Source organism: Carassius auratus, chromosome 49, assembly GCF_003368295.1.
Source record: "Carassius auratus strain Wakin chromosome 49, ASM336829v1, whole genome shotgun sequence".
NCBI classification, from domain to species: domain Eukaryota; kingdom Metazoa; phylum Chordata; class Actinopteri; order Cypriniformes; family Cyprinidae; genus Carassius; species Carassius auratus.
This window is the reverse complement of record NC_039291.1, coordinates 10,009,991-10,024,457: the sequence shown is the minus strand read 5'-3', so window position 1 is coordinate 10,024,457 and position 14,467 is coordinate 10,009,991. Positions and strand designations below refer to the sequence as shown.

At 37.1% G+C, this 14,467-nt stretch overlaps 1 protein-coding gene across 1 annotated transcript in view; it reads left to right on the top strand.

Moving 5' to 3' along the window:
* LOC113066148 (vasoactive intestinal polypeptide receptor 2-like) overlaps positions 1–8,143 on the top strand; it is a 28,121-nt gene extending 19,978 nt beyond the window's left edge. Inside the window, exons 7-13 of the mRNA XM_026237839.1 lie at positions 430–580; positions 2,827–2,887; positions 3,060–3,129; positions 4,294–4,385; positions 4,923–5,058; positions 5,525–5,566; positions 6,317–8,143. Coding sequence (XP_026093624.1) covers positions 430–580; positions 2,827–2,887; positions 3,060–3,129; positions 4,294–4,385; positions 4,923–5,058; positions 5,525–5,566; positions 6,317–6,490 — 726 coding nt within the window. The 3' untranslated portion in view covers positions 6,491–8,143. The remainder of the gene's footprint in view (positions 1–429; positions 581–2,826; positions 2,888–3,059; positions 3,130–4,293; positions 4,386–4,922; positions 5,059–5,524; positions 5,567–6,316) is intronic.
* Positions 8,144–14,467: the final 6,324 nt, after the last annotated feature.

Below are 14,467 nucleotides of genomic sequence, written 5' to 3'. Positions count from 1 at the left end.
ATGTTATTTGGATAATTTCTGCACAATTTGTGACTTAAAAACCGATAAAAAGGGTTTCACAACACTAAAACCAGAAGTTGTCCTACCAGATGCTTCAAACAAACATAGCAATGTTTGAAAGAGCTAATATTTTTCAGGAAGTCCACCTTCAAACTGTCTGTGCACATTAAACTAGGACATAAGACAGTATTCTAACATCGAAAAAATTACACACTTCACCTTTAAGGGTCTGAACTGAGCTAAGCCAGTATTTGAAAGCATGAATAGTCAACTAAACACATTTTATGCTTCATCGGTTTTAATAGGGTGTTATTTCTGTCACTACAGACCCTTTAAACCCGCCAAATTTGCACTCATGTTTGTTTGTCACAGTCTTTGGCGTTTCAGAGATAAGTAGTGCACATTGAAGTTCTCTATGCTTGTGTTTAGATTGGTTGCAAGGCCAGTCTGATCATCTTCAACTACTTCATCATTGCAAACTTCTACTGGTTGCTGGTGGAAGGACTGTACCTACATACTCTACTGATGGTCATATTCTCTGAGAATAGACACTTCATAATCTATCTCCTCATCGGCTGGGGTAAGTCTTCATTTGAAACACTGAACTTTTTAAGCTGCTTCCATTTTCCAAAACCAATTGTTACTTTTCAGAATCACTTTTCAGTCTTTTAAAGCTATTCATGTCAGTGTTTTCCCATACAAGCTGGTATTTGAGTAAATAAAGGATTATTCGAATCTAAAGCTTAGAGATTTTTTACTTCCCACTGCATTTGATGCTTAAGCTTTCATCTTATCTGACACAACCACATGCGTGCATAGAAAATCATTTGAGAACACACACCTCTTCACGGTGTAGCACTGAATGTCTCTGCCTTAATTCATTCAAGCACTTCTGAATAGATGTCGCTCACTACTCAGAGGAAAAACAGCGCAGGGAACAAGATGACGTGCCATCAGCCTTGTTCAGTCTGTTTGTCTTACATTATGTATTAGTATGTCTTTGTAGTTTGTTGTGTCCCTGGAGTTTCCAGACGAGAGAAAGGAGAGCAGGATCTTCATTCATTTCTAGAGCAAAGGCTTGGGTGTGGCTTGCTAGACTCATCATATCAACACCTCATTAAGCTTCGCTTTCATCATGACAGTGACGACCAACATGACCTCTTTAATCATGTTCTGTTTACCAGCTTTTCCTCCCAGGCTTTACCTCTGTTTAGAGATAGTGCCACACATCCCCACAGGAAACTATTGAAACAATAAAAGTAGCAATTTCTCAGCAGGTGTCTAAGCAAATATGCTGTGTCCTAACGTCACATTATCTGTCTGTCCGTTTATCTGTCTGTCTGTCTATCATTATATATCTGTCCATCTGTCTGTCTATATGTCTGCTGTCTATCCATCTAACTGTCTGTTTGTCTGTCTGTCTGTATTTCTGTCTGTCTATCTGTCCCTCTGTCTGTCTGTCTGTCCCTCTGTCTGTCTATCTGTCCCTCTGTCCAACTGTCTGTCTATCTGTCCCTCTGTCTGTCTGTCTGTCCCTCTGTCTGTCTATCTGTCCCTCTGTCCATCTGTCCCTCTGTCTGTCTGTCTGTCTGTCCCTCTGTCTGTCTGTCTGTCTGTCCCTCTGTCTGTCTGTCTGTCTGTCTGTCCCTCTGTCTGTCTGTCTGTCCCTCTGTCTGTCTATCTGTCCCTCTGTCTGTCTGTCTGTCCCTCTGTCTGTCTGTCTGTCCCTCTGTCCGTCTGTCTGTCTGTCTGTCTATCTGTCTGTCTGTCTGTCTACCTTTCCTTCTGTCTGTCTGTCTGTCCCTCTGTCTATCTGTCCCTCTGTCTGTCTATCTGTCCCTCTTTCTGTCTGTATGTCTATCTGTCTGTCTGTCTGTCCCTCTGTCTGTCTGTCTGTCCCTCTGTCTGTCTGTCTGTCCCTCTGTCTGTCTGTCTGTCCCTCTGTCCGTCTGTCTGTCTGTCCCTCTGTCCGTCTGTCTGTCTGTCTGTCTATCTGTCTGTCTGTCTGTCTGTCTACCTTTCCCTCTGTCTGTCTGTCTGTCTGTCCCTCTGTCTGTCTGTCTGTCCCTCTGTCTGTCTGTCTGTCTGTCCCTCTGTCTGTCTGTCTGTCTGTCTGTCCCTCTGTCTGTCTGTCTGTCCCTCTGTCTGTCTGTCTGTCCCTCTGTCTGTCTGTCTGTCCCTCTGTCTGTCTGTCTGTCCCTCTGTCCGTCTGTCTGTCTGTCTGTCTATCTGTCTGTCTGTCTGTCTACCTTTCCTTCTGTCTGTCTGTCTGTCTGTCCCTCTGTCTATCTGTCCCTCTGTCTGTCTATCTGTCCCTCTTTCTGTCTGTATGTCTATCTGTCTATCTGTTCCTCTGTCTGTCTACCTTTCCCTCCCTCTGTCTGTATGTCTGTCTGTCTGTCTATCTGTCCCTCTATATGTCTATCTGTTTACCTGTTCCTCTGTTCCACTGTCTGTCTTTCTGTCCATCTGTCTGTATGTCTGTCTGTATGTCTGTCTGTCTATCTGTCCCTCTATATGTCTGTCTGTTTATCTGTTCCTCTGTATGTCTGTCTGTCTATCTGTTCCTCTGTCTTTCGGTCTGTCTGTATGTCTGTCTACCTTTCCCTCTGTCCATCTATCTGTCCCTCTGTCTATCTGTCTATCTGTCTGTCTGTCTGTCTGTCTGTCTGTCTATCTATCTATCTATCTATCTATCTATCTATCTATCTATCTATCTATCTGTCAGTCTGTCAGTCTGTCAGTCTGACTGTTTGTCCATAGCCTATATTTAGATTGATTGTACAGAAGTCTCTTGATATTTGATAATTGCTGTCCTTCCTCCAGGATTCCCCACCGTGTTTCTGATTCCATGGATTGTATGTAGGATTTACCTTGAGGACACAGGGTGAGCAGTTGAGCACAGCATAATCAAACAGTGACAAAACTCACATGAGTCTCTTAATAGCAGATATTTAAACCCAAGAGATTAAAATGAGGCAAAAGAAGATGAAATGCATTCCCATTCGCTACCGCTGTTATGAAAGCACTTGTAACTCTTTGATGTCTTCTCATAACAGATGCTGGGAGAGAAATGATGTTACGATTCCCTGGCGGTTGATTAACTGGCCAATCATGGCATCTGTTATTGTGAGTATAACCTCACACCAGCACTTCTACACACTGAGACTAGCCTCATGTTGTATGCATTATGTCAGGCAGGGAGGGATTCTGCCGGCAAAGCAGGCGGGGGGATGTGCTGACTCTCACGAACAGTTTCTATGTCCTGGATGGGACGTTAGTGCAGGCATGTCAGGAAACTCTGTCACAAGTGCCTCTCTCAGCACACGTGCCAGGACTCTCTTTTGTGTCCGCTGTGCCATTACCATTTTGTAAACCCTCACCTGTAAGAGATCAAATGTCTTTGGACAGCATGATGGCTGTGTTTTACAGTTTTCCCCGTAAGTATCCAGGTCAAAATGTTTCTGTTCCTCAGCACTCCAGAGCCTGGGAATGCAATAATAATAATAAAACATCATACGTTTTCTGGCAAATGTGCTCAGTTCTGGTGTGTTTAGATGACTCTCTCACAGAACTCTGCACACAATCTCTCTGCTACCCAGAATACCACTGGTAGATGAAACTTTGGACAAGATGTTCTGTTTTGGTTTACGTTTTAATGCTGGGCATTATTATGGGGAACAGAAACAGGTGGCTTCTTTTGTTTCTACAATCTTTCTGATGGATTCAAACAAGATAAAATTTAAAGATGATCAATTTACATTCGAAGTTATGTATTTGCCAAACCAAATCCAAGACAACTTTTGGTGCATTCAGGGCATAGATTTTGTTAACTTGAATGACATTAATGTTTTTAGTGTAATGTTAAAGGCCAGATCAAATCCTTAAAAGGATAATCAGCCAAAAGTTAAAATGTTGTCATAATTTTCATAATTTTCTTTTGTGGAACATAATGAAGATATTTTTGCCCATTCAATAAAATTCAATGGTGTCAACACTAGACCTGTTTAAGTTTCATTTTATGGACAAAAAATCAAATACTATTAGTTTAGAATTACTTAAAATGGTGAAAAGATAAATAGTAACAATTTTAATTTTTTTGTTGAACTGTTCCTTTAAGACCTTGTGTTACAGTGTGTGTAATAGTTCTGTATTCTGATAAGTCTTACACAATGTTTTGAGAATTTCTTGTGTCAGATCCAGTCAAGAGTGGTAATGTTTAGTCTGGATAATGTCATTGTATAAAAGAGGAATGATAAAAAATATTTTTCTCTTCCTTTCTGTGTTCTACAGTTAAACTTTATCCTGTTCATCAGCATCATTCGAATCCTGGTCCAGAAACTGAGGTGTCCTGATGTCGGAGGAAATGATCAGTCCCAGTACAGGTATCCCAAATGGATAACAACTAATATTCTATTCTGCAAACATGACATCAGGCACCATAGTTGAACCCTCTTACATGCTATTCTGGTCATAGCTGAGATACAGTATCCTTTTAAAATGTACCAGGAATGGCATTCTAGCAAGAATTTCAGAAAAATGTTTGGAAATGGATGGCTGCTTTCCATTTTTATCCAGGTCTTCCACTATCTATTGTGCATTGCTAAATGTGTATGCATTGAAATGGGGGTGAAATATTTATGCAGTGATTTGTAGCAGTCTGAGTTTTTGTTCTTCTGAGAGTGGCACCTTCTGCATTTTAGTGCCCAGTCGCTAATGCACGAGAGGCTGTGCTCTATTTGATGGCTCTCCCAGATGCGCTTTTCCCTTTTTTTCACCTAAATTTAAGATTTCAGTTTGGAGATCTCCATTATGTGCTTGAAAATACTGTACACTGCCTATTTGACAAAAATGGCCATACTATCATAACATCCCACCCCATCACCCCGTTTAAATTCTGTTACTCCTTTTTCTGTTTTTAGGAGGTTGGCCAAATCCACACTTCTCTTGATCCCTCTCTTTGGCATCAACTATGTTGTTTTTGTTTACATCATAGAGGAAAATGGAGAGATGGGAAACTATAAAATAGTTTTTGACCTTGGTCTGGGATCTTTTCAGGTAAGGAATATGCCTAAATGTGTCACTAGTGATTATATGTATCTACTTAAACATTCACTACCATTCCAAAGTTTGCAGATTTTTTTGATTCATTAAATTCATCAGAAGTGATATTAAATACATACATTGTTATAAACAAATCTATTCCAAATAAATGCTGTTCTTTTGAATTTTCTACTTATCAAAGAAACTAGCAAAAAAAAAAAGTATCACACTTTCTACAAAAATATTACACTGAAGACTGGAGTAATGGCTGAAAATTCAGCTTTGCCAACAGAAATAATTTACATTTTAAAATATATTAAAATAGAAACAGTAGATTGAAACAGTACTTTTAATTTATAATAATATTTCACAAATTTACTTCAAATTACTATTGCTACTAAAAAATCTTAAAACTTTGGAACGATATGTTATGCTTTATCAGTTAGTTGTACCACATTAACTCTTTGTGTTCCTTTCACAGGGCTTGGTGGTTGCGATTTTGTACTGTTTTTTGAATAGTGAGGTTAGTCTACAATTTTATTGACCTTTGATGCATCTTACTTTAATTATATTCCAAAACCTGAGCTGCTTATTGCCTACATGGACTTTTGAGACTGCATCCTAACTATAACTGAATCTCATAATTGAGCAATTTAAAATAATTTAGGTAAGAATCAACACTAATAGTAAAAAAAAAAAAAAAAAAAAACATATCAGATGACATTTTTACTTATCAACTTTTAGTTTTCCACCTCATCTACCATCATCGATTTCTTTTTTAACTGAGCTTTTCTCAATGCATTCTAAACAAGGTATTTTAAAAGGCAATGTGATAAAGTTACAGCACGCTTAATTTCTGTGCATATGATGCCTTAAAATGCTACATCCTCAGGCAGCTCACTAGGTTTTGGAACAGAGTAGTAGTTCTCCTTCCTAGTTCAACTCAACATGAAACATTCACAACCCATTTTAATTTATTTATTAATTTATTTCTGAGTGAAAAAGGAGATAAACATATAAGATTAATTGAATGGGTCTTGCAAAAGTTGCCTCTACATGAATGGTGGTTAAAGGGAAATATTTTTTTTCCTGAGGAAGAGCAAGTATAATTAAAGTCTGATGAAATAATAATGCCCTGAATCAATTACAATAAAACTAGAAACATATTTTGAGCATAAATTGGTTCAGTCTTGATTTCATGTTGACTTGCCACCCTGTGTGTGGCTGTGCTAATGCTAAAAACCATGCTAACAGATGTTTGGCTGCATTGCAGGTCCAGAGCGAACTCAAGAGGAAGTGGCGGAGTTTGCGTTTAAAGCGTTACATCGGTCAAGACTACCGTCTGCACAGTTCATCCATTTCCAGAAACGGCACGGAAAACATGGTCCGATTCCATCGGAACTCCAGAGCCCAGTCTTTCCTACAGACTGAGACAACCGTGGAGTGAGACATCCAGAAGCGGCGCTATATGAATCATGCTCTTACTTCACTGCCCCTCAGCTAACAACTCAGTATTTTTCAAAAGCTTTAAGCTGAAGAGGACAAAGCTTTCTGAAGCATGAGATTGACGTGCAGGAGATATGATGAGGATTCAGCATCTCTGAGGCACAACACTGTTTTGTCAGTATACAATGCAAAATCTTGTTTCATAGCACATTTTGCTATAAACCACCAAAATAGCACATTAAACCAAATCTCTGTGGGATAATATTGGTTGCATTTAAAACTACAATTCCATTTTTTCAGATGCAGATTACATATGCATTGCTCTTTGTAAACTCTTTCATTGCATTAGGGTCAGATTATATAATAGTGTTATGTAAATGCTACTTAAGGCCCACAGCAATTTTCTTAGACGTTAATGAAGACACAGCGCTATCAACTCAGCCACCTCACCAAGAACATGTCTTGAATGAATTCAAGAAGTGGGTCACCTCAATGCCAAACTCAAATGTGAGGTTTTCTAAAGAGGACATTATAGCTGGAGGTGTCCAAATTAGCCAGGGACTCATTTCAGGAGAGTATGTGTTACTTCAGATTCATGTTAAAGCTGAAAAGACAGTCGTGCATTCAAACGAAAAATGGTGATTGTAAGAAAAAGCAAAAATTATTTAACTGGTATTGAACTGTTCTTGCATCTACAGCATTTGATAGTGTTATGTTGTCATTATACTACCCCTTGGACTTTTTCCCCCTCTTATATTCTTTGAAGAAAAGCCACAATATAAAAAAAATATTATTTTTGCTTTTGTGTTGCTCTGCCTCACATTGTCAGGGGGGTTGGGGAATTGTACACTGCAGTGAATCCGGTGCTCTTTCCATTCAGCTGAAAAACAGATAATTAATCCAGTAGACAGTTGGATGCAGATTTAGGACAAGTGAACTGACTAAACAGTGAGTGTGAAGGCGTATGAAAGTGACATTTCAGTGTGAGCTGTGCTCAGCGTTATTGTCCCAAACAGATTCTGGGAACTGCAGTCCAGAGACTTCACGACGGATTGGAGAGGAGATCGGATCTCTTACAGCCAGGCCTGAGGAGTGAGAGGTCCCCGGGACACCACATGTGAGGTTGTGTTCATTTAAAGTGACACAGATGCCATGGGCTGAGGCATTCAGCATCATTATCAGATGGTCAAAGGGAGAAGAAAAGATGGAGCTTTAATTAGAGCTGGCAGAACTGAATTGTGGGCGACTCTGAATTAAATATTGAGGGAGGGTTTCCGAGTTTATTGTGTAATAAAGTATGCCTTCATTTTGAAAGACGTCTTGGTCTGTGAAGAATATGGTGTGTTTGACAGATGCATTTATGATGTAGAAAAAAATATATAACAGGCCATAATGTTATGCACTTCTCTTTAATTGTGTTTAACCATTTGCAATGCTTAGTTGGAAAATTTGGAAACGTTTTTCGGTTCTTACATTTTTGCTGAATGTTTCTTGTAGACTGTATTGAGATTTTTTATTAAATGTGAAAGTTGTTTTTAAACTGCTTTTAGTAAGTATGTGAATTTGATTGATACAGTGAAAAAAAAAAAATGTAAATTTCACCATTATTACACAACAATTAACAGTGAATAAAACGCAACATTTGTAGTAGAAAGACTATTTACAACTGTAGTGATTCTTTTTTGGCCCCACTAATGTAGCTGATTTAATCTGAATTAAATTTTCAGCACATATTCCGCTAACTGAAATTATTTAATACACCAAAATAATTTGCTAGTGCATTGTAGATAACGTTGGTAGGGTTTGTGTTTATGATCCTGGATCTTGAGAACAATAAATGAGATGCTAAAAACAGACCGGTGAAATATGATTACACTTCTCCCTTGCCGATAAACAGATGAGCTTCACCATCAACACAGATTATATCACACACAGATGATGTTGTTTCCACTCATTTCCCATTCTATTGCTGTCTGTTGTCTTTTCACCTTCCTGTATCCTCAAAAAGGAGTGAACATGCTTCTCCTTGGAGAAAAGTACAGAGAGAGTAACAGCTCTCATTTTCATGCTGCTGACCTCCACATTCACAATTCATTTACAAAGCACTGTTTGTTTTGTAATTTTCACATTTTTCTTTTTTTATTTACTCGCCCTCATGCCATCCAAGATGTACATGTTTGTTTCTTCAGCAGAACAGATTTGGAGACATTTGGCATTACAGTACATCACTTGCTCACCAATGCGTCTTCTGCAGTGAATGTTTGCCATCAGCTTATAAAAACATCACAATACTCCACAAGTAATCCATACCCCTCCAGTACACCAGTTAAAGTGTTGTGAAACGAAAAGCTGCATGTTCGGAAAAAAAATATACTGTATCTGTCATTAAGGTGTTTTAACTTTAAACTAGTTTAAATACGAGTCTGTTGTCCTCTCACTTCAAAATCCAACATAGCATAGCAATTCCCGGTACACACCAACCTTCATAGAGGCAGTAAGTATGCACAACCCATATTTTCTTTAAAAAAAATGCAAAATAGGCAAGCTGAGAGTCACAATTTTGCACAATTTTGAATTTTTAAAAGTTGTGCTAATGTATTTTTGTCACAACTTCAAGAAAATTAGTAAATTAAAAGTTTGCTTACATTAGACAACCTCATATGTCTGACTTGCTAACTGGCGCCTGTGTCCTATCCCTTCACCCGAAGAATTTCCAGATGCTTCATTTTGGCAGTGATCCATCATGATTCATCCTGACTTATCAGTGCTGTTGACCTCTGCCTCAGCTAAATCATTTGACATGGGTCTTAGGCCGTAATGACATGCATCCAATCCTGTGACAAGAGGCCTGTGGATGTGGTGATCAGTGAGTGGCTAGAACCGTGTGCTTAAAAGCCAGCGAAGCGGAAACCTCCACACACTATACTCTTAGGAACTGCAAATCTGCTTTCAGAATCCATGCATCGGATGGAAATAGACCGGCATTTCAAATGCACACTGACTAACTTACTGGTATTTGTAGTTGGGTGGCATGTGCTTTAGAGGGATAGAAATGGTCTTTTGGGATGCTATGACCAGTCACTGACCCCCGTTCACACACACTGGGAGTCTTTGAAAATATGTTGTCCATTAGGAACAGCTGTACTTATCAATTAGTCCCCTTTTTGTCAGTGTCACCTCACAGTGAGAAGTTCCTTGTGTTCCTCAGTCAGGACGATTGTACACATTAACTGTCCCGTTCTCCTCTGGCCTCATCAATACCTCCTGCTGTAACAGAAACCTCTCACTGAGATCTTGTTCTTTTCTGAGTGGATGTACGTGCCCAGGTCACTCTGGAGTGTATATGTTGAGATTGATGCCACAAAAAAGGCAAAACCAACAAACACTTTGAGCAAACATGTACTGTACATATTTATAACTGGGTATGTGGCATGTGTTCACCCATACAAAATTGCTGGGCTGGGTACCATGATAGTATCAGATGGTAATACTATGATACCTTGATATACAGTATACTGTGGTACAGAGTGATTTACATATTTCTATGTTATGTTTTTACATGGTGCTCAAAGAATGCTGCTGCATTACCATGGAAAAAAATATTATCTTGGTACATATACAAAAACTACAGTATTACCATATTCCCAAGTCCAAAAACCAAAATATTACCCTAGTATGTGTGTCCAAAAACATGGCAATATATTAACTGCTACCTTTCTTGTATTATTTTTTTCTCAAATGAGCAGCATTGGTTGGTTGGTTTGACAATGATGTCATGATGGCTATGTTTTACATTGTTCTCAAAGGTACTGTAAAGAATTTAGTACCATGATATTATGGTAAATCCCCAAAATTTGTGGCATTAGCTTGGAACATATTAAAATATGGCATTATCTTATTACAAATCCAAAAATTACAGTACTAACATGGTAGATGTTCAAAAAGCATGGTAATATCTTGATTTTTTATGCAAAAGCCATGGTGTTAAAATTAATAGCACATGTCCAAAAATGTGCTATTGTCTTAGTACATATCCAAAAACATAGCATACATGTATATTTAAAAATATATATTATAAAAAATATATGGATACAAATCAAAGTATTAACATATTTCTGGACCTGTACCAAGGCAACATAATGTATTTTTGACCTGGTATCTTGGTTATACAGTATCATCCTTTTTTACTTTTCTTTTAGTTTCAAGGTAATGCCATGTTTTTTTGATGGTTTTTGTTTTTGTTTGTGTGTGTGTGTGTGTGTGTTTCAATGCAATGTTTTTAATGTATATGTCAGAACTGTTACCCAGTCTTGATACCTTTGGAGGGTGAAATATCAGATCAACACCAGGTGATGCTGAAATTATGTATGTGTCTGATGTTTGTGGCACTTATACAGTAAGGTGATGGAGTCAAACATTTCCACTGGCTCAGATGGACAGAGCAGTGTTTAAGCCAGACAGGCAGCAGATGGAGGGTTTACACACGTTGAATAATGCATTTTCTGACCAGGAAAAAAGAACATTCTGAGCTCCATCTCCAGGGACATGTCCAAAATATCCATGCGGTATAGAGTAAATGGGCTGCTGATGTTCCTTAAAGGGGTCATATGATGCTACATGTACTTTTACAAGATGTTTGAATTGAAATATGTGTAACCAACCACCCTAAAAATTATAAAAATACACCCAGTGGTTTTTATTTTATTTTTAATCTGCTCAAATATTTACCCCTTTCTCAGCAGTGCCAGTAGAGCTCATTAACATTTAAAGGAAAATGCTACAAAATGGTTATCTCTGAAAAGAGCTGTTTTTTACACTGAGAAATTTCAACCAAACTATGTTACAAACTTTTCATTAATTCCTTAAGAATCATGTAAACTTGGAAAATGGGCATCCTATGACCCCTTTAAATGCTCAGCGTGAATTAGGAGCTTTGGTGTGGACACACATGAATTAGAGCAATGAACTTGATAGATTTTATTGGATTTGAGGGTGTAATAGTCCATAAGAGATGGTTTGACATTCTACAGTGCAAAGAAAAACATCCCTCTATTTCATCACATAGATTAATTATACAGCAAGGAATTGAAGTTTTATATTTATTTATTTATTAAGTTCCTGGCTGTAGTGTATTTAACTGTCTCCATTATTCTTTAAGGCACCAGAGGCAGACATAAATGGTATAAAAATTCAGGAGACAAGACTTAGCCTACTCAAGCCAGAAGAAATTGTTATTGTTTTTGAAACATATTTTAAAGCTGCTGATCTAAGAAAGAAAAGCAATGAAGAACAGCAAGATGCTCACAAGAAGCCTACATTTTTCTCTCTCAATTTAGGAAAATGCTCGTTTGTTACCTTATCCACTGTTCTCTGTCTCCCTCTTTTGGCCCTCACAGGAATAAAATAGTATACTTATTTCTGGACATATCTGTATGTCAATTTACTCAGCGCCCTCTAGTGGATTGGTTCTATACAAGCAGAAGTTGTGTCATCAAAACCAGCGTCCTGCGTGAAAGTCCTGCTACAAACAGTGCATGGCGCAACACGTGCAGAATTGTGACAGCAGCTGTTGAGCTAGATGTCACATTTGACATTTAAAATTCTGACATCTATAGTTCATTGCTAAATTAATATCAAGTATACATAATGCTGTTATTACAACCTACCTTCACTGTTGGGTGTGTTGTAACATTATGTGAGGTAAATAGGCTACGCAAATCATGCCTTTATTTGGTTATTCAAATTACCTTGTATTTAAAAGAAATAGGTAAGCATTATTTATAAATTCTTAAAAAAAAAAAAAAAAAAAAAAAATATATATATATATATATATATATATATATATATATATATATATATATATATATATATATATATGTATAATACACAAAAAACAAGCATGTAATTTATTTAATTATTTATTTGTTTTACTACGGGTGTAAAATCGATTCAAATAATGTTATTTTTGGTCAGGGATGGCTAAAAGTATATCTGTATACTTTACTATGTAGCCAAATATGTCTTAATTTTATTTTAAATGAGAGGATATGCAGGTCAATTAGACCATTTTAGAATATTTTACTGAGCTCATATCATATCATACCTGAAAACCACTTTTTTTTCACTGAATTTCAAGAATTGACTTGACCCTTCAAAAATCTCATACAGAGATAAATCCAGAGCATGGTTTGCCAGGTAAAATAAAAACTGCAAAATGTCATAGTTAACTAATTTATCTGTATGAAATTAAAAACAATGATAGTTATAAACCTACAGTAAATAAATAATTTTACTGGTTTCAAATGAAATTATAAATAATGTTTTGTCACTTTAGAAAGTGATAGATTACCAGCTAACTACTGATTTTACTGAAATATAAATGAGTATGTAAATATTTGATAAAGTCTGCACAGTTTAAATTCTATTTATTTAGTTTTTAATAAATCAGAATTTAAATGTGTGTAGGTAACATAGGTAACAAGGAGCAATGAACTTTTTGCTGAAGTCTGAAAGCGCAGCATGAGCACCTCCTCAATTGCACGAAACACTTCCTCTAGACAGCAGTTGCAGGGCAAGTACCTGTTTGAGAACACAATGATCAGCGTTTTAATATGTAAGTATGCTGTATAGGGATAAAATTGAATTGCAACACTATGATTACTTCATAAAGACCTGCACTGTAAAATAGATTCATATAGTTGTTATGGTAAGAAGTTATTTCTACTTGATCTAACCTGAGTTTCGTTTCAGTAATCTAGTCTGGCTGATTCAGTCCCACATGAAGTGCATTGTTTACAGTGTATATATTATGATATTAATATTGTCTAATAGATTAGAGTAGATGTTAATGTTCAAATATATGCATCGTTTGTCATCATATTTAGATTAAACGTTGCTATGTTTTTTGTTGTATTTTTTCATGTTTAGGTTTCACTGTTGTATCAGAGATTCTTACTGAAGGAGCATCAGTGAAAGTTCATCCAGGAGGAAACAAAACACTTCCCTGTAGCATTAAAAATGATAAAGAGATTACCTGGATCATTACAAATGGAAACCAAACATTTGTCAGAATTCTGAGACTAGAATATGGTTATGGTCCAGAACCTAAACCAGAGCCCTCCAATATTCACCCCAGTTACGCAGGTCGTATAAGAGCTCTCAGTTCATCCACAAACACTCACTCTCTGCTTCTGATGAACATCACTGACACTGATCTCATGCTCTACTGCTGCACTGACTATAAGATTGAGCAAACTCACTGCACAAAACTGGACTATGAAGGTAGGTTTTGTTTCAATTTTCTTCTATTAAGTACATTCCATTAATTAATTGCATTTACATTTTTATTTTTTACCTAAAACAAGAGGAAAGAATGTGACCACTGACTTTATATTGCTTCCTATGAATCAAAACGAATACTAAAGTAGAAATCTGTATTTTTCTGTGTTGTTGTGTAGAAGTGAGCACTGAAGATGTGGATGTCAGTCATGATCCAGTGATCATCAGTGTCGTCCCGTGGCTGCCTGTCATCTGCTTGCTTCTGCTGCTCTTACTGCTGTCAAGTGTCTATGTGTGTTGGAGAGGAACAGGACTGTGGAAAGGTAGATTTTACTTAAGCATTTCTACCACGGATTTGTTCAGTAATATGTTTTGGTGTAATTGTTTTCTTATTTAAAGGTTGTGGAAGAACTAATAACCTGAACAAGGTCTGGATTCATATTGTTCAGGTCAGAATCTCCCTTTAAATATAGTTTGTTTGTTGGTCATCTGTAATAACCGCATAAAACTCACATTTTGTTTTTTTCTTGCTTTCTAGGGTAAAATTGGACAAAGTGATTGGACACTGGCTGAAGTTTTGTATACACCAATACCTTAATTCATTATTACAAAATTATTTTATACACTAAACTTTATCTTTTGTCTTTAATACAAATTAAGCATCAGCAAGACATCTCATGCATTTTAAACCGAGACACTC